This window comes from Alnus glutinosa, chromosome 4, assembly GCF_958979055.1.
Source record: "Alnus glutinosa chromosome 4, dhAlnGlut1.1, whole genome shotgun sequence".
Lineage (NCBI taxonomy): Eukaryota > Viridiplantae > Streptophyta > Magnoliopsida > Fagales > Betulaceae > Alnus > Alnus glutinosa.
In genome coordinates this window covers 31945138-31966767 of record NC_084889.1, presented here as the reverse complement: position 1 = coordinate 31966767, position 21630 = coordinate 31945138, and the positions used below count along the sequence as shown (strand labels likewise).

The 21630-nt window shown below is 31.8% G+C and overlaps 1 protein-coding gene across 2 annotated transcripts; it reads left to right on the top strand.

Annotated features, from left to right (window-relative positions):
• Positions 1–4101: 4101 nt before the first annotated feature.
• On the top strand, positions 4102–14750 carry LOC133865752 (lupeol synthase). Of its 2 annotated transcripts, none has more exons than XM_062302215.1 (19): positions 4102–4253; positions 4434–4631; positions 8886–9071; positions 9438–9527; positions 9639–9836; positions 10000–10084; positions 10215–10381; positions 10591–10779; positions 10891–11004; positions 11229–11348; positions 11425–11547; positions 11636–11734; positions 12455–12511; positions 12611–12657; positions 12740–12883; positions 13152–13329; positions 13655–13735; positions 13979–14062; positions 14381–14750. In XM_062302215.1, the coding sequence occupies exons 2-19, from the start codon at positions 4437–4439 to the stop codon at positions 14489–14491; spliced, it is 2268 nt and encodes a 755-aa protein (XP_062158199.1). In that variant the 5' UTR covers positions 4102–4253; positions 4434–4436; the 3' UTR covers positions 14492–14750. The 2 variants fall into 2 exon arrangements, with proteins under 2 accessions (XP_062158199.1, XP_062158200.1); XM_062302216.1 differs by having other exon boundaries at positions 4156–4253; positions 4437–4631.
• Positions 14751–21630: the final 6880 nt, after the last annotated feature.

Below are 21630 nucleotides of genomic sequence, written 5' to 3'. Positions count from 1 at the left end.
TCTCTAGCAAATTTTTTCCCAATACCTTAGTTGCCCGCTCTCAACCACTTGCCAGGGGCATCTACATTATGTGGGCAAAGCATTTCCAAGATTAGGAGGGCTGAGATTCGGTCTTCAAACTTTCACCATTTTTTATTTTTAAGTTTATGAAACTTTTAGGTTAATATTTGACTCTTCCAAGAAGGAAGATGAACATAACGCACCGTTTCATTAACTTTTTTTAACCAAACGTGTTGGGTCGTTGGCGTATTGTTGCTTTGGGACCTGTTGCGTTTTAAGTTTTTTACTTTTAAAAGTGATGTTGTGTTGGCGACGTGGCATGATTAAAAGCTGGCGTGTTTAAATGACATACTTGGGAGTTGGGAACCTATCTAAATTCTAGTATCTAGAACTCGTAAGTAAACAAAAAAAAAATTTACTCCATCACACATCCAAAACTTTTTTTTTTTTTTAAAAAAAATAATAATTATTCAATGGAAAAAGACAACAAGTCAACAATACTTCTATTTTTGTTAAAAAAAAAAAAAACAATATTTCTATTCCTTCAAAAAAATTACCAACCCATCAAATATCTTAAATGACAAAAAATAGCTTTTTTTTTTTTTTTTTTTTTTTTTTTTTTTTTTCTATTTATTGAATAGTTTTAGGTATGTAGTGAGATTTATGTACTGATTTATTTTTAATTTTATTATTAAATAATAATAAATTTTCCAATTAAGTTTTAAATGTAAATTGTTTTAAATTAGTTCTTTATATATATTTTAATTGTATAAAATATATAATTGTAGTTACTTGAAATTATGGAGAGCAACATTTCATTGGGCTTTCGTGTCAAACTAGATTTAGCAAATTTAAAATATAAAAACTCGTGGAGGATAAGCGTGACAAAATAAAGTATAAGTTACATTTATATATTTTAAGTTATAAAAAATTTTTGTTAAATTATTTATTTGTTTCGTTAGTAATATTTTTTTAATATTTTTAATCAAATTGTGTTCAACTTTAATTTTTAATCTTACCCCCCGATCTAAAATCCTGGCTCCGCCACTGTAAAGAATGAAAAAATGAGGCCGAATGCTTGACTATTAAGTTCTTTATTTATTTATTTATTTATTTTTACCACAAGTGCTAAATGTGTTACATGCATGTGCAGCACTAGCTGTAATTTGATGGACTTCAAACAAAACCGTGATATCCCAAAGAATGAAAAAATGAGGCAGAATGCTTGACTATTAAGCTTTTTTTATATATATATATATATGAAGAATTTACATGCACTCCACAAATTCAATATTAATAATTTTTTAAAGGGATAACTTCAAAAAATGGTATCGATTTATACGCCGTTTTAAGATAAGGGTATTGAATTAGTAAACATATCAAATTAGAATATTTAAGTTTTCAAATGTCTCAGTTAAGGGTATTCCGTTAGGATTTGTTGTTAAATCCTAACGAGTACCCAAAATACCCTCTAATTTTTTAGGGAAAGAAAAATGAAAAAAAATGTTAGGATCTAAGTGTTGGTCAAAATTTAACAGAATTTGTAAAAATACCCATTCATGAATATTTGAAAAATTTTATAATTTTTTTTTTAAAAAAATAAAAATACAAGGGGTATTTTGGAATTTTTTGCATGATTTAACAATAAATCATAACGGAGTACCCTTAAGTGAGACGTTTGGACACTTAGATACCTCAATTTGAAACGTTTGCTACTTCAGTATCTTTATTTCAAAAATATATATATATATATATATATATTTGCGAAGAGAAATTAACGCTAAGGAGTATGGTTTTTTTTTTTTTTTTTTTTTTTTTTTTTTAAAAAAAAAAAAAAAAAAATTGATATGGCTCTTAAAATTATCATTAGATTTGTAATGAATTGTTTTATCTAATTGTAATTTTAAAAGCCACGTCAACTTTAAAAAAATAAAATATATGGTCCCTAACCTTACTCATTTGTGATGCATTCATATATACCCGGCTAGACAAATGGCATTTTGGCCAGCCCGAATGTAAATTTGGATAAAAATATTGTTGTATTCAATTAGTTACTTTAGTTCAAAATTTGGTGAATTGTTACCATGCTCATCAAATTTGATGAGCACTATGGCTGATCACCAAACATATTGGGGTTGTTTTTCAATCCCTTTGGCTGACCTGATTGGTGTTGAATATAAACATTAAGAGGCTCTACACTCTTTAGTTATAATAATGAACCACCTATGTCATTTTATACCGACATTTTGAACAGCTTATTAATTAAAAAAAGAAAAAAAAAAAAAACTCAATCTAATTAGATGTCAAAACGATTATCACAATCGATCGCGGATGTTTTTTCCATCATTTTTTCTTTTTTATTTTTCCTACATAGTTTTCCTTTTTTTAATTTTTAATTTATAAATAAGGTTATTTTAGTCATTTTTGCTTCTTCAATCACGGAGGGGATGATATATACATCGGACATTGAAATTGCAAATATATATACCAACATTTCAATATCCCCCAAATTTTTTAAGTTTGGGGTATATGGAAAAGGCCGTTGTAGTTTAGAGGGGTAGGTGAAATTCCACCTTTATATAATAAAATTATTATTTTATTATTTTATTATTATTTAGAAAAAAAAAAGGTCCAATGATGATTGTTGTAATTTTTTTCTTTTCTTTCTTTCTTTTTTTTTTTTTTTTTTAAAAAAAACCATCACAAACGGATTTCCTTTTAAATCCAACATACACTTAATTACATATGCATAATATACATACATATATCTATATATAAGCCAGTCAATTATAAGAATAATAAGTAAATTGTAAAAAAATAACCTTTTATAATCGACAACTATATATCGACTTTATATTGTGTTTCGGGCGGGTTTCCTTAGACAGTTCTTGTTTAGTGCTTATATGTACTAATTACATCACATGCACCCACTTGTGTTTTTTTTTTTTTTTTTAGTCGTCCTTGTGAAGTGTGGACTTTAGGAATGTGATATTAATTACTTGACGCCAACATCCTAGAAAAAAATTAGGTTTACAATAAACAAAAATTAATGCTAGTACGTACTCGATCGGCCTCCCTTTGATTCTTTCACTAGCTTTAGCACTATTTTTTATTATTTTTTTTCCCAAGTTGCCAATAGAAAAGTTGATAAGAAAAATTAATAATAATCGTGTATGTGAGCAGATTCGCTTCCTCCTCCTCTCTATTTCCCTTTTTATTCACTGCTCTTACTCTCTCGGTCTCCTCCCATTTTGGTTTTTTTTCTTTTGTTTGTATGTGTTCTCTAACTAGATCAGTCATTTTGGCCTCTCTACTATGCATTCGTCCATCTGCTTTCGTGTTGTGCCGTTCATCCTTGGCAACTGCTGCTATTTGCTAGTTATGTTTTTGCTTCGAATAAGAGTTTTCTTCTCTTTAGATCTGCCCTCATAGACGATCTATATATGAGATGAAGGTTAGTTAGGTATAATGAATTATCTCTCAAAGCTTGGATAGTTTGGTATGATAGGTTATCTCTCACGGCCGATTGAAATAAATTTTAGGATATTTAGCTACCATTGTCTTAGATCTAGTCTCTTTGGAGTATGTCTGCTCTTTAATTATTTTTGTACATGGGTTAGCAGATGATGGAAGTCATATATATCACTTTATTATAAGAATTTTGTTTCTATCTATCATGACTATGTAACCTCATAATATGTGGTTATGATTTTTCATAACTTTATACTCGTGATCTTTGATTAATGAAATACTCAAATTTTTCGTTAAAAAAAAAAATCATGTATGTAAAACTGGCATTTATTATAAAATAATTAGTTCATTAAATTAATTATTGAAAATAATTCTACTCTAAAATAATTTAACAAATGAATGTCAGATGAGCAAACATGCAGGAAAGTGAACGATCAGGTTAGGTGGGTATAAAATAATAATAATAAAATAATGTTTTGAAAAAATACATTAGAAGGTCGATTAATTTTTTACATGCAAAAGATCACGCTTGATTTAAGTTTCAAAATTGTACTTTACTTAATATGTAAGTCAACAAGAGATTTTTAAAATAAAGGCAATTATAGTTTGAGGTTTGCTGTTAACACCCAGCAAACCTATTTACCTACCACCCGATCTCTCTCTCTCTCTCTCTCTCTCTCTCCCTGTCTCTGCTTATATATAGGAGGAGATCGAGCAATCTTCTCTAGACGTGCTACTCTCTTGCTCCCTAAGAATTTATATTCCTCTCAAAAACTTTCAAGGTATTCAAGAAATTATCAATCTCTTTATTTTCATCTAGCCGATGCCTCTGGCCATTTCGTCGGCGAACGCATGGCTAACTTCTTTTTGCATGCATGTTATAGTGTTTGCTGCATAATTTCTACCTAGTCGCTTCATATATATACTTGAAAATCATATATATTGTGTGAATGTGTATATAGAGGATGTGGAAGTTGAAGATAGCGGAAGGAGGGCCGGGGCTCGTGAGCGGAAACAATTTCATCGGGCGACAACATTGGGAATTCGACCCTGATGCCGGCACTCCCGAAGAGCGTGCTCAAGTTGAAAAGGCCCGTCAAGAATTCACGAATAATCGGTTTCGGACAAAACAAAGCGCTGATCTTTTCATGAGGATGCAGGTACATTTACATGCCCCTCTCTCTCTCTCTCTCTCTATATATATATATATATATATATATATATATATATATATATATATATATATGTGTGTGTGTATCTTCTTTCTTATGTAGTTTCTTTGGGAAGCATGATATTGGACACATTTATGGCTTCGACTATATATGATATGATCAGTCAAACCATCAATTTGCACAGGAAGAGTAATTATGTGTATATATATATATATATATATATATATATATATCTTCTTTCTCATGTAGTCATGTGGTTTCTATGGGAAGCATGATTTTGGACATTTATGGCTTCGACTATGATCAGTCAATCCATCAATTTGCACAGGCAGAGTAATGAAGATGGCACTGTTCTCTTTGTTCAAAATAAGAGAAAGTTGATAAGACTAAGGATGAAAGTGGGTCGTACGTTGCCCTTTTTTACATGTCTCCCTGTTTTCTTCTGTCTTCCATGTTATTGAGATTACGTTAAATCTATCACTTATATCTTTTTTTTTTTGATAAGACTTATATCTTGTTTAAGTTAACACAAATAATAAGAAAAAAAAAAGACGAATTTAACTTTTTAATTAATAATTTTTTTTGTACATGATTAATTTTTTTTTTTTTTTTTAAAAAAATTTAAGTGAAACTTAACGCATAAAAAATTTAATTACGACTCAAAACGTCTGTTTTGTTACTATAATAAATTATCACCATTTCTTAAATAATAAATCTAATTGGCTAATTAATATTATAAGATGGGAATGATGTGGTTCATATTTTTATAGAAATTAAGTTGCGCGCCAAGAATATATATAGTATTATATATCGACAGCATGAATGAGAGGAGAAGCCTAGAAGCTATCTGGAGTGTACGTACGTACTTACTGTACAAAAGGATACCCTTCAGCCTTGGGATTTTACAGAATTTGTATTTTGTACCTGATTATTTTTGTTTTAACTTGCAAATAAAAAAAAATTATTTTTTGTTTTAAACAAAATAGCGACAAGACATCAGTGATAACAGTAAATTGTCGTCTACAAAAATGATAGCTAGCTAGCCGACTGCTGATATATATATATATATATATATATATATTGTCGTCTACGAAAATTATAGCTAGCTAAGTAGCTAGCCGACTGCTCATATATATATATATAAGTTTATCAAAGATATATAAATCAGTTTCGATCACTATTTGGAAGTGCTAGTGGATGAAGCCAAAATAGCAGTGTTAAAATACGGGTAGGTAAGAACATCATGTATCTGCTATATGAACCTATTTTCCATTCGTATATGTGAATGTGATTATCAAAATTTATTAATTGTATATGTAGATGTATATAATAATTTCAAAGTATTTTGGTGCAGTTAATAATTGTGTCCATATTTTCTTTATTTATAATATATATTTAATTAAATTTACTAAAACGAAGTTGTTTAGAATTTGGCAAGTTTATAACATTTAAGTTATATTAAGTTTTTTTAACTATTATATTAAAGTCATATTTCATTACATTTAAATTTTTTTTTTTTTTTTTTTTTTGTTGAGTAATCCATCTTGATTACTCTATGAACAATGACAATCTATGATTGATAATCATAAATTATGTAATAAATAAAATCTCTAAGCCTTTATATAATAACAACCGCATTATTTATTCTAGCATATAGATTTAGATAATAATTTAAAGCCCTCGTTATCTTACATGCGAATTATGAATAATAATCACAATACTCATGCGTATGCAAATACCAAAATGTGATAAATGCATTTGTATCTATATTTTCACCCTTGCATATAGTTGTTAATTTAGTGGGAAAAACCGACAAAATAAAAATCAATTATCAACTCCCGGCATTCTGCATTCACATGCATATCCAGCTATCAGCATCTGGCCGGACTTGGCCGCCTCAAGCTACAGACCCCGAAGTAGGTCAGATGTGACTGATTGAGGTCAGAGCACTAATGGTAATGGGAGCCGCACCCAATAAAACCTCAAGACCTACACTAACGCCATTTTTCACTTTTATTTATTACGGAAAATTACACATCGATCTCATCCTTGAAGAGTTGAAGTAAATATCCACCAAATTATCGATTGCGTGACTTGCGTCAATAATCTCCTTCATAAATTATTAAAACAAAGTTAAAAAGATTAAGTAAGATCTACTACACCCTACCACGTTAATATAATGAAATAAAAATAAGATATTAATATGCTATAATAACATTTATCTTAACATATTATCAAAACAAAGTTCATCTGCTGCGGCTGCCATGTTCTTGCTGTATTTATGTTGGTTCTTACCCTTGCTGTCCTTTTGTTTGCTTTTTCCTACTGATCTTGTTCTGCTGTCTGTCTATAATTTATTCCCTGCCTAACTCAAAAATAAAAATAGTAAATAAATAAATCTAGAAAGTGACTGCTCATATTCTTTCACTTCCCCACGTATTAGAGTTATAGAGGCCAAATTTAATTTAATTTTCTCTCTTTTTTTCTCATAAAAAAAATAAAAATGAAAATCTAAACTATTAAAAAAACTACTGTAATTGTTTTTGGAAAAGTTTCACTTATAATTTTGATCTTTCATCGCTTTTAAAAAAAAATGTACTCAAACTTTAAAAAAGATCAATTTAAGATATCAATCTTTTAATTTTTTTCAATTTCAATCGTTCGTTGGAATTTTCTTTTAAATCCTAACAAAATTTCTAAAATGCCATTGTGTTTACTTTAAAAAAAATTATAAAAATTTTCAAGGTTTTAAGCATTTTTATTTTTGCAAATTCAATTAAATTCTGACTAATACCTAAATCCTAACAATTTTTTTTTTCTCTTTTAAAAAATGAGGGGTATTTTTGAAATTTTGACAAAATTTAACAGATAATTCTAACTGAGGGTTGGAATTTAAAAAATGGATACCTTAAATTGACAATTTTTAAAGTTTAAATGCATTTTATCATAAGTGATGAAAGATTAAGAAGTATAAGTAAATTTATCACCATTATTTATTTATTTATTTAGCATCTTAAACAAATCCGTTCTAACCCCACTAGTATGGTGGAACACTCACGGCAACCATTTGTTTTGGAGTTTAATTTTCTCAATTTTATTTCCAATACCCTTTTGCCATTTATCAAATGCTGATGAAAGAATATGATGGTCAATAAGAGTACTAATGGGAATTCCCACCACGTCTATATTGGAAAATATACTCATTATTATTTGGCTTTATCGAAGAAAAAGATTGTCCTTTCATTTTCTACATTTTGTCGGGAGTCATTTAATTTCCTAGGAGATTCATATTCATTTTTGCCATCTATATATATATTGAAACCTATAACTGGAAATGTTTGAGGATACAATTTTTATTTTTATATTTTATAAAAATAAGTGTTAGATAACTTTTGTCACTTTTGTATCCCTTTAAAAATTGTGTGACTTTTAAAAATATCATTGAGCTTGTAAATGTGATGTGTCATTTAGACTATCACGTGAACATCTACATTTTAGTGATTGATGTGATAAGTGTCAAGTTAGTTTACAATGAACTTATGGTCAAAACTCTAGCACTCTTAACAACACTCATTTATATTTTCTTTTGAAATGATAAATATATGTTATTCTTATGAGTAATGCTAGATTTTAAATCAATGAATATATAGGACCTAGATGTAGAAAAAGTTATTAGAGTTATATAGAATTTGTAAACATATCATATCTCTTCTAAAAAATACATTTGTATCCTACAAATATCTCACAGAGATGACGTGGCAAGGTTCTAGTAGCACATGAGTTTTGACAAGTGGTAAAAACATGTAATAAAACTGTAGTGCCCTTGGGTATTAATAGTACTCATATTTTTATACAGACATTTAGATATCGACCACAATCATGTCAGCCACTAATTAATTAAATTAACAAGTCAAATTTGACAGAAAAATTTAATTATTTAGCAGCTAGTATAATAAGTGTTACATAGATTATCACATCAATTTATAAGAAACTTTTTATAGTAAATTTATAGTACCCTTAACAGTACTAATGCTTTTATGTTGACATTTAGATATTGACCGCGGTATCAATTATTAGAATAATTTTATTATCAGGCCAAGCTCAAACCATGTTATTAACCAACAAAATGCAATATGACCATATGGTTGCGATTTGTGTTAGAATTTAGAAAATTTTAATTGCGAGGACTTAACTTGATTTTCATTTGGACATATTTCTTTGTTTGATATTGAAAACTCACAGCTTAGGAATGAGAACCCATGTCCACCAATTCCACCACCAGTGAAAGTGAAAGAAACAGAGGTGATAACAGAAGAAGCAGTGATTACTACACTGAGGAGAGCACTAAGCTTTTACTCCTCCATTCAAGCTCACGATGGCCACTGGCCAGCTGAATCTGCTGGCCCCTTGTTTTTCCTCCAACCCTTTGTATGTATTTTTCTCACCATTATACAAAAACGCATGTTTATTCTGTATTTTATTTTTCTTTCACTCAGATATAAAAATGCATACATTAACTGTTACACATCTTGATTCTCACATGCATTTGGTTCATGTTTGGAGGAAAAATTTTGATCCATAACATATTGATATTCCTTGCCAACAAAAAAATAAAAAAGAATAAGGAAAAAAATGGCCAAATAATTTTTTTAATTATTCCAAAATAACCTCAAATACACATGCACATGCATATATTTTGGGATTTATGTCTAGCTATATTGGAATGGATAAATAAATCAACCAAGTGATTTGTTTGTTAAATCTAGCTTAATTTCATATTATTATGATATGTAGGTAATGGCATTATACATCACTGGAGGTCTCAATGCAATTTTTTCACCAGCACACCAGAAGGAAATTATTCGATACTTGTATAATCATCAGGTATAATTATCGTTATTTAACTTTTTTCCTAAATATAAGTTTTTGTGTAAAGTCCTAGAAAACTAAAAAGTGTGCTAATTTTATAAACTTGTGTATTTGTTGGACATGCAGAACGAAGACGGAGGTTGGGGGTTCCATATAGAGGGTCACAGCACAATGTTTGGGTCAGCTTTGAGCTACATTGCCTTGAGAATACTTGGAGAGGAACCTGAAAATGATGAAGATGGGGCTATGGCTAGAGGCCGCAAATGGATCCTTGACCATGGTGGTTTAACGGCTATTCCTTCATGGGGAAAGTTTTGGGTCACGGTATAACCATTTGAAACCATTAACTTAATTATGTTGGTTTCATCTGGCTAGCACTTCAAATTATAAGGACAGATTCACATCCCATAAATGGAAATTAAAATCAGTATTTCATTTCAGTTTGTTTGTCAAGTGAGAACTCAAAAATGTCTCGTCTCATGTGTAGGTACTGGGAGTGTATGAGTGGGCAGGCTGCAATCCATTGCCCCCAGAGTTCTGGCTCCTTCCTAAAATCTTCCCCATGCATCCAGGTTTTTTTCACTCACTTCTTTTTGCTGGAAAGCACATTTCATAAGATGTAAATAGTACTAAAACAATTATCAAAGAGTTAGCCTTAGTGCATATATCTGATACTCAAGGTGTTCATTACATGAAATGCAGGTAAAATGTTATGCTATTGTCGCTTGGTTTACATGCCAATGTCTTATTTATATGGGAAGAGGTTTGTTGGTCCAATCACTGGATTGATTCAATCAATAAGACAAGAGTTATATAACGAGCCTTATCATCAAATTAACTGGAATAAAGCCCGGAATACAATTGCAAAGGTTAGTTGAATCTTAATCCTTCTTCATTTTTTTTTTTATTAGAAACCTCTATGTCACATCCTCCTTATGATCAGCAATTAATCTTGATAAAGTTTTTGCAAAATGTGTATCATTATCACCATACATATTTTAATTACACAAACAATTATAAAGATTCCTGGTGACATTAATGCATACATATATAGAACTCACCCAAGTTGTTAATTTAGGAGGATCTCTACTATCCGCATCCACTCATACAAGATATGCTATGGGGATTTCTTCACCATGTAGTGGAGCCTGTCCTGACGCATTGGCCTTTTTCAATGTTGAGAGAGAAAGCATTAAAAGCTGCAATTGGTCATGTACATTATGAGGATGAGAACAGCAAATACCTTTGCATTGGAAGCGTTGAAAAGGTCAATAACTAGTGTTGTAGTTTTGCATATACAATCAAAATGAAGGAATACATATCAAAGTATTTGATTTGTCATCAATGAACTGAATTGTCAAGCTTAGTTGTATTACAGGTATTATGTTTGATTGCTTGTTGGGCTGAAGATCCAAATGGGGAGGCATACAAGCTTCATCTAGGCAGGATTCCAGACAACTATTGGGTTGCTGAAGATGGCTTAAAAATTCAGGTTATATATATGATCACCCCTGGCCTTTTTCAGTTACTGGTCTTTTGTTGAACCAGAACAAATCATAATTATCACATCCAGAAACATGTTTGCATATTAATGCAGTCACATATACTCGTAGCATTTACCCAAAAGTCAAGCCTGCAAAATCGTGGTCCATTTAAAATCAAATATTTTATTTTGGAAATGTACTAAATGATACCTGGTTTATCTGATCGATGCAGAGTTTCGGTTGTCAGATGTGGGATGCGGGTTTTGCTATTCAAGCAATTCTCTCTTGTAATCTAAACGAAGAGTATTGGCCAACACTTCGTAAAGCACATGAATTTGTAAAGGCTTCACAGGTCAGAGTATATGTCATATACTGCTTAGATTGTTTTATCAAAGATGATGCTTTAACTTAATCATGTTATTTTGTAGGTCTTAGAAAACCCTTCTGGGGACTTTAAAGCTATGTACCGACACATAAGCAAAGGAGCATGGACATTCTCGATGCAGGACCATGGCTGGCAAGTCTCTGACTGCACCGCTGAAGGGTTGAAGGTAATCAAACTACATGACCATTAGAACACATTTTTGAGGTTTGTTTCTAAAGAGAATCTGACATTTAGCAAAACCTTTTATTTTCCAGGTTGCAATCTTGTTCTCACAAATGCCTCCGGACCTTGTCGGAGAAAAAATGGAGACAAAGCGGTTTTATGATGCTGTGAATGTCATCCTTTCACTGCAAGTAAAAATTCAACCTTACAAATTATTTTTGACTCAGTTAGCAATTAATGCCTGTTTTTTTCGTCATAATATATTTTTTGGAAAAAGGTTATTTAGGTGACCAAGAAAAATAAACTTTATGTGGCGTAAAATGGTTTACACTTTTCATCTACATAAATCATTATTTGCCGCTCTCTTACGCCCCTGGGCAAGCACTTGTGAAAGGGCCTCTTATGCAGTCTACCTGCCCGAACATCTGCTCGGACAGGTGGACCCTATAAGAGCTCTCTTACAATTGCTTGCCCAAACTGCAGGCAATATGAGTATGTAATTGCACTGGATCTCAATCCTACCCCAAAGACCTTCTATTCTCAAACGTGCTTTTCCTCCGCAACTCCTCTTTGCCGTCTCTCTCTATTTCTCTCACCTTCATAGATTATATGTAGATTATATAAAAATATATGATCATTGTTAGTCAATATGTGTATATTTTAATTAAACATAATTTTTCAGCAAATTTGTTTTTGTTATTTTATATTAATATTTTTATGAGCTGAATAAAATTTAATTTTAATAGTTAATATGATTGAATGGAAATATAATAAAATAAAACAAGTTACCTCGAATCTAGCTGCCTAGTTTTCTGGCTAAATAATCCACTTCACTTCTGTAACTTCAATATATTTAAGCTTTTCCAAATGCTTCACATGAATAGTTGACTTTCTTTCAATTGCCACTACAGAGTAGCAATGGTGGTTTCCCAGCATGGGAGCCTCAAAGAGCATATGAATGGTTGGAGGTAACTTGTCAAAGCTTGATAAGTCTGTTCATACTTATGATAAAAATTGGTATATTTATTCCGCACTCGTTAACATGATTTTTGTATCTATTTTCGCAGAAGTTCAACCCCACGGAGTTCTTTGAAGATACCCTTATTGAGCGAGAGTAAGACATCTTCACCACAACAACATTTACCATAGTATTGCTCATATATGCTTCTTAAGAACAAGGATGTGTCATCTTATAGGTATGTAGAGTGCACTTCATCTGCAATTCAAGGTCTGGCACTCTTTAGGAAGTTTTATCCCAGGCACCGGAGGACCGAGATTGACAGTAGCATTTCTAGAGGAATTCAATACATTGAAGACGTGCAAGAAACTAATGGATCATGGTAAAATGTTTTTTTTTTTTTTTCACACATAATTCTTGAAGAATACTGCTTTATATATAACAACATTCTAGTATAACTGTAGGAGATCAAATTTACGTTTTGAAAAAGTTTGAACTCGGGACCTTTATTTTGATATCATATTAAATCACCAATTGTCCTAAAAACTTAAGCCTATTGGAAATGGTGAATTTATTATTTAATTAATATTTTAGCATACTTTAGTAATATTGAAGGGGAAAGAAAAAAAAAAAAAAAATCATTTTTACAGGTATGGTCATTGGGGGATTTGCTACACCTATGGTACATGGTTTGCCGTAGGGGCATTGGCAGCATGTGGAAGAAACTACAAAAATTGTCCCGCGTTGCGCAAAGCTTGTGAATTTTTGCTATCAAAGGAGCTACCTAATGGTGGATGGGGAGAAAGTTACCTATCAAGCCAAAACAAGGTATGGAACAGTTCGTTTCAATTTGAATTTGGATCCGAATCACCACTAATTTGGTTCGAACATTAAATGTAAGAGAGCCTTTATGAAATTCTCTGATCTGAACAAGAGGTAGGTTGTCTAAGACCTATTCAAACATGTAGGTCCCATAAGGGCTTTCTTATATTTATTGTCCAAATTATTAACAATCTGGGCATCAAAATTGCTAAGAATCTCTGTCCAATGAATATATACTACCAAACCACATGAAAAAAAAAGAGAGAAAAAAAGAAAAAAGAAGAAAGGAAAATGAAACGAAAGAATTCAATTTTTTTTCTTTACAAAACAGGTGTGGACGAATATAGAAGGCAACCGTGCAAATTTGGTCCAAACTGCATGGGCCTTGTTATCCCTCATTGATGCTGGGCAGGTCGGTGCATCCTTTTCTCTTCAACTATTTGCACTGTACTAAAACATAGCATTGTTGCTGAGGACCAAAGAATGAAATGCATTAGAGAAAGAAGAATTATCACTAAAGAAGTCTTCATGCATATATATGAATAGAAAAATTAAGATTTACACAAATACATTCAAGAAAGTCTGAAGAACTGTGTCAAATTTTAGGAAGTACAAACATACCCATATACTGATTCTGAGTTTTTTACGACTTTAGGCCGAGATAGATCCAACACCAATTCATCGTGGAGTAAGAGTATTGATCAATTCACAGATGGAAGATGGTGACTTCCCTCAACAGGTAATTCATGTCAATCTACAGGTAATTCATGTCAATCTAGAATCCAATATGTGTTCTTAGAGTACATGATTTCTACATGGATTTTAAAAAATGCATGTGGGAATCCCATGCTCTGTCACTATCTCTAAGAACAAATGTTTGTTTAATAGATTGGTTTAGAGGAATTTCTTCGAATCCAATTCCGAAGAAAACTTCATCAATTTAAGAGTGTCTTTGAGTTGGGCTATTTATTTTTTCCTTTTCTTTTTATTAAAATAATTTTTTACCTATTAATTTATTTTTTTCAAGCATAGTGTAATCAATGGTTATTGGCAATAGGAAATCACTGGAGTATTTATGCGAAACTGTACACTAAACTACTCATCATATCGAAACATTTTTCCGATATGGGCTATTGGAGAATATCGAAGGCGAGTTCTGTTTGCATGATAATTTGAATGCGTAAGCAAAGGATTGCATATTGAACTTGAGGAGCCCAAGTTAGGTTGAAAGAGAATGGTGTATCCAATACAATGCAGCTATAATGTAAGTACATAACAAATGTTGAGAATACTCTTACTAAATAAATGTAGAAAATTGTCTACTACTTGAAAGATGTAAATTATGTCATAATTATTTTGATGTAAGACAAACAACAACTCAATCATGTGTATGTAATATAATATATATGTGTATTTTAAATGTGCAATATCATGTAATATAAATGTTGAGATTTGTGTATGAATATAAAGAAAGAGAATAGCGAAAGCATGAGAGAGAAAATAGAGAGATTTTATGTGGTTCGGTCTATGACCTACGTCCACAGGATAAAGTCCAAAGGGCTGCATTGTGCTCTTATTAACTTGATTGACTACAATACAAAGGTCCCTATTTATAGGGTTTAGAGTAAAAACTAATATGGTAATCAAATCATGGTGATTTGATTACAATTCACCTTAAATAGAGAATATTACAATATTAACCAAATATGGAATATATGGAAAATATATTATATTTTCCATATATTCTAACATTCCCCCTCAAACTCAAGGTAGAAGATTCTGGAATCTTGAGTTTGAAATTAGAAGCCGGATTTAAATGCAGCCGAAGTCGATGGTTGGATCAAAACGGTGCCGGCGAGAAAGGCTGAAAGTGACGGCTGGAGAACGAAGACTAGCTGTCAATTTTGTGAATAGCCAAACCACATTGTGCTAAAAGGCTGAAGGAGATGGCCGGAGAACGAAGAATATCCATTAATCCCACGAGGGGCCAAATCACAACTTACAATGATGGTTGGAAACAGAAATTAGCCGTTAATCCTATGAATGACCAAACTATATTGTGCCAAATTTTGCTAATGAATTAAGCTGCAGATCACAACAAAATAGGCAAAAACAAATCCAAAAGAGGGTTTTTTTTTTTTTTTTTGAGTTTGCCAGAAAGTCGGTCAGAGAGTGGCGGCAGGCGGTGGAGGACTATGGCTGCTAGCGACCGGCAGCGGATGGTGGTGGCAGTGAATGCTTGGTCCTTGAATTGGGCTGAGAATGGAGCCTAATAGAATAAGCAATTGGGCTGGTTTAATTGGGCCACAAATAGACCAAAACCCATGGACCATTGAATATGGTCTGAATCAAAATTAAGTGAACCGGGTCTAACTCGCTAGATCAGGTTGACAAATAAAAAGACCGGTTACATTGGTGATCTGGAATGAAGGGACCTGGGTCTAACCCGGTTGGCCGGGTTGACAAATTTGGACTAGGTTTAGAGTGGATCGGATCTGATCCGCTTGTTCGGGTAGGGCTGATGTGGCAGGTAGCAAGGGAGAATTTCATTAGGAGGATGTTCTTCACGCGTTTCACCGGCGGCTGCGCTCAAGCGCGTGAAGCCCTATGGACGCGCGTCTGATGTTACTTGGTAGAGATCTTGGCGGATTTGAAATCTGCGACGTTGGATCTACCGATTGGCAGGGCCACGGATGCAATTTGTTGAACACAGTGGCGCGTGGGCCAAAATGCTTGAAGACGTGCTCGGTGTGTGGCTGCGCGTTAGGGAGAGAACGGTAGAGTTTTTTTCACGAGAGGGAATTCCTGTACTTTGCGAATATGTTTTTGGACTTATTGTTCCAAAACTGCAAAAAGGCTGAAAAGAACTCTAAACAGCGACTACCGTCACAAGAAAGAGCGCCGAAAAATCGCAAGAAGAACGCCGAAAATTTGTCGGAAGGACACTGGAAAAAATCCTGCAGGCCATAGGTCTGTAGCTCTGATACCATGTTGAGATTTGTGTATGAATCTAAAAAAAGAGAATAGCGGAAGCATGAAAGAGAAAAGAGACAGAGATTTTACATGGTTCGGTCTATGACCTATGTCCATAGGGTAAAGCCCAAAGGGTTACATTGTGCTCTTCTTAACTTGATTGTCTACAATACAAATGTCCATATTTATACGGTTTAGAGTAAACACTAATATAGTAATCAAATCATGCAATTCACCGTAAATAGAGAATATTGCAATATCAAACAAATATGGAATATATGAAAATATTTTATATTTTCTGTATATTCTAACAATAAACATTATAGTTTTTACTAACTTAAACATAAAAAGGAAAATAAGATCGATTGGTATATTCTACCAATACCTTTTAAGCATTAATTAAATGATGAAATTCATAATTTTTATTAAATTAAACTTTAAAAGTAATTGATAATTTAACATGATATCAGAACAATAGTCTTAAATTCAAATATCAACAACTCCCCGGGCATTCGAAAATAAGGCATGGGCTGTCCTCAAGAGGTAGCTCAATCGGCTGGAGACCATGCCTCATGAAACGGATGTCTCTAGTTCGAATCCCTCTCCACTCTCTTGTGTGGAAATGTAAAAAAAAATTAAAAAAAAAAGGAAAAAAAAAAAAAAAGAAGAAGAAGAAAAAGAAAAGAAAAGTAAGGCATGGGCTTGAGAAAGCCTAATAACGTGAAACAAAACTAAGCTCAACGCTTGGCCCAAATCATTAGATTTCTTGTCTTACGGTAATTCATGCATTAATTGGCCAGCCCATTTGTGTTTGTAAAGCCTGATCTTTGTCTGGATTCCAAACAGGCCCTTATAATACTCTACAATATCTTTTCCATGCATGCAGATACGTACACAGTAATTCTTTTTGTTGTCATCACATGAAGAATTCATCTCCGAAGATTTTTGTTCTTTGAAAAAAAAAAAAACAAAAATTGTTTGCTCTTATTTGTTTTTGTCATCTTGGGAGTAGAAATAAGGAGTAATTTTAAATGTCATATAAATTTTATTAAGTATCCATCAAATAATGAGGTGACTTTTAAAATTATCATTGGGTATATGATTGATTAAATGATGATTTTAAAAGCCATCTCATTATTTGATGGACACTTAATGGACATTTACATGACATGTAGACTTTCTCAGAAATGAGACATCGCAACCCCATGGCAAATTGTGAGAGTAATTATACATGTCACATAAAATGTCCATCATGTGTCCATCAAATAATGAGGTGGCTTTTAAAATTACAATTTGATCAAATTCACTATTTGATCAATTTCATGTCCAATGGTGATTTTAAAAGCCACATCATTATTTGATAGGCACTTGATGGACATTTATATGACATGTAGAATTACTCAAATCGTGAACATGGTAAAAATTAAAATATTGAATGGGAGACTGCAAATAGGATGAGACTTAGAGAAGAATAATGTAATTTCCTCAAATAATTATTACAGATCCCTTCTTTTCAAGGATAAGCCAAAATCATAGTATTATTTTGACCTAGAAGAATTCAGAAACCAATGAAATGATAGAAAAAATAATAATAAATTTAAAACTCTTTTACAATTAACTTCTTGACATGCACGTATTAACATGTGATTGAAATTTAAACTACGTCAGTCGTCAGTCACTAAAAAAAAAAAAAATTAAAACCCTCTAAACACTTGTGAACACGTGTCAAACAAATAATAAAAGAGTTGTAGGTTTATTATTATTTTTTTAATAGAAATTATATGAATACAAAGAAGAAACAAACAATTAAACAAATAATCCTTTCAATTTACAGTATCCTCCGTTCTGGGCTATATAACGAGACATGTCAAAAATAATTTATTGCTTGTAAGAATTGTATGAGTATGACCTTTAACAAATTTTTGATTACTTGAATAATTAGCATTACAGCAATTGGCCGACAGTACGTAATGACTTCCGGCTTCAATTCCACGATAACTACGCCTGTCCAATAAAGAACCTTTGTTTACTTGTTAAACAAGTATTATCTAGAGTAAGATCTTAGACTTGACTTCTTACAGACTGAAACCCAGAAATAAATATATGATCAACAACAACAACGACAAGGCTAGGGTTGCTTGCATTATTCTAGTTATATTCAATTTATTATTGCTTCTTCAAAATTCAAATCAGCAATCAATTGCGAAACCCACGATTCTTGTAAGTTGCAAATAAAGAATTATTGATGTAGCCTGGCATATAACTTAAGCATAGCTACAAGATCTTTCAACTTCCAAAAATAAATAAAATTACCAAGCTAAGTCAATCTAATTATGACACATATTATCAATTTAATCAAAATGTGTGCTAAAGGGCGACCTAGTACAGCCATGTACAGCAGATTTGGTCAGTTTGATTAACTTCGTAAAATTGTAATTCAACATCCTTGAATCAAGTTTCAAACTATATGTGATATATATTATTTGTTTATGTCTGTCTTCTAGACTGCCATTCATGATTGCTCAATATAAGCAGTAGTACCCAAGTAGGTGAATGATTCATCGATCAAAGATGTGAACACAAGTACTTAAGATGGATCTAGTCCTCTGAATCCTTGCTTGCTTCAAATTACTACACCATCCAATGCAAGTAGGAAGACAAAAAAATTACCATTAATTGGTAGAACAATTGACTGTGTGCTGATGCAAGGACTGGAAGTGCTTGCAAATTAAAGAGACAAGAATTTAGCAAAAGAGCTTGTTGGAATTGGCCGGTAGGAGATGGCTCAAATGCTATGAATAAAAAAAAATAATGTTAGAGCATTCACATGATGTCTGCCACTCTTTATAATGGATTATTCTATAACCATTTGACATGTGTTACACATTCATCTAACATTTCCCTACTGTGAATATTCACTACACCCCATGAGCCCCTTCATGGGTATCGTTTCACGCCGGGTTTAATCATGGGACGGTTACTGATGTAGTTTAAGAGGGGATTCAGTGTGGAGTTGTTTAGCAATTCTCGGATCAGTTGATTGATGGACCGGGTATCGGGTCCATTGGCCCAACAACCATAAAAAATTAAAAAAACTCAGAATTCCTCCTTTTATTTTTCCTCTCTAAAACGGATGATGAAACTAGAATTGTAGATCGAGTTATAGTGGGATAAGCCTTTGGTGCAATGAGTCTCATTGATTTGTATAAGAAAAATTTAGTTGATAGTATAAATTAAAACTTCAAATCTTTAATTCACTTTGTCCGCCAAAGCATTATTAAATATTTTTTAATTTCCAGTAATCGAATTAGTTATTACATGATGACTCGTCATTAAAGCTAACTTCAATTACAAAATTAATAATAATAAATTAATTAAATTAAATTAAGTTGGTTAAGATTCGTTTTGGTTTACAATTTTAAATATATGATTTAAAAACATGATTTTTTTTTTAAAAAAAAAATAAGATAAGTGGGTGGCAAAATCGTGATTTTTAAAAAAACAAGTTAACAAGTTAAAAGAACGTGACTTTTAATTCAAGTAGTAGGTGTAGACAACGACATATTTAGTTTCTTTGTTTATAATAAATATAGGATTAGATTCTACACACTACATAAATCTATTGCAGTTAATCATATAGGTTGGCAATTGATTAGGCAGCATGTGTGGTGGCCGGGTGTGAAACATGTAGGGATTAATATCTACTGCAATATTCTTGTCCTATTGCATAAGTATGTGAATGTAGGGAGGTGCGTTCTACGTGTTCGCGCAGCTTTTTTTTATTCATCTGAAAAAAAAAAAAAAAAAAAAAACCTTATTTATTCAGACTGTTCAAATGCCTGTCTGAACATATATCTCCCTACATTCACATGCCCCTATTTTATTGCAATTCTATACGGCAAAAGTCGGAAAAATATTATACCGGATCTCAATCCGTATAATACCCAGGGCCCGTCGCACAATGACATTTATCCTGCCTGCATGTTATAGGTGGCGGCAAGTAGTCTACATTAGCTACAAGGCTCTCAGGATGCTGACCTTTTCAAGCACAAATAGTCTACATTAGTTAGATGACACTGTAAAAGAAGACAAAAATAATAACCGTCTTTCCATGTATATTTGTGATGAGTAATGCTAAGGAGTAGGCATCATTTTTTTATTCTTCTAAATTGATGTGCCTCTTAAAATTATCATTAGATTTATAATGAATTACTATTGAATTTTGGTCCAATTGTAATTTTAAAAGCCACATCTATTTTAGGAGGATAAAAAAGATGGTCCTTAGCCTTACTTGTTTGTGATGCATTCACACCCGAGTAAACAAATGGCATTTTGGCCGGCCCGGATGTAAATTTGGATAAAAATGTAGTTGTATTCAGTTAGTTACTTTAGTTCAAAATTTGGTGAGTTGTTACCATGTTCATCAAATTTGTTGAGCACTATAACTCACCAAATATCCTCAAAATAATGAACCACCTATATATTGATTGAGGGTGTTTTTTCCTTCAGTTTTTCTTTTTCCTTTTTATTTTTATTTTTTAATTTTATAAATAGGGTTATTTTGGTCATTTTTACTTCTTCAATCACGGAAGGAGTGATTGAAAGGGGCTGATACATCGGATATTGATATTGTAAATTTTTAAAGTTTGGAGGATATTGAAAAAGCCGGCAGTCTACTAGAAGGGCAAGTGAAATTCTCCCTTTATATAATAAAATAAATATTTTACTATTTTATTATTATTTAGAAGAAAAAAAAGGTCCAATGATTATTGTTGATTTTTTCTTTTCTTTTCTGTTTTTTTTTTTTTTTTTTTTAAAAAAATACAAACAGATTTCCTTTTAAATCCAACTTACATATGCATAATATACATACATATATCATCTATATATAAACCAGTCAATTCTTAAATTAATAAGTAAATTGTAAAAAATAACCTTTCGTAATGGACAACTATATATGACTCTATATGGTGTTTCCTTAGACAGTTTAACAAAAGAATTTAGGGTTAAATATCTTTTTGGTCATTGAGTTTTTGGCAACTTTATTTTTTAGCCTTTAAGTTTTAATTCGCATCACAGATGGTACCTCAATTTTGAGAAAATACCAAATTAATACCTCAGTTAAGTTGAAAAAATTAAAAATCTTTAAAAAATTAATTAAAAAAATAATAAAATTAAAAAAATATGTATTAAAAAATAAAAAAAATAAAAAACAAGGGGCAGCTCCTTGACCAAAATGGCCGATCATTTTCTGTGCTTTAATTTAAAATTCCACTTTTTTGTCCACAAAATTGTAATGGCAATCGAAATCGAAAGCTTGCTAACACCCAGCAA

What these genes read in the sequence shown, in the direction of transcription:
- LOC133865752 (XM_062302215.1), top strand. Translation starts at nt 4,437, where the DNA reads ATGTGGAAGTTGAAGATAGCGGAAGGAGGGCCGGGGCTCGTGAGCGGA. An exon ending in AATTTGTAAAGGCTTCACAG is followed by an intron (nt 11,349 to 11,424) that starts GTCAGAGTATAT and finishes GTTATTTTGTAG; the next exon opens with GTCTTAGAAAACCCTTCTGG. An exon ending in ATGTCATCCTTTCACTGCAA is followed by an intron (nt 11,735 to 12,454) that starts GTAAAAATTCAA and finishes TTGCCACTACAG; the next exon opens with AGTAGCAATGGTGGTTTCCC.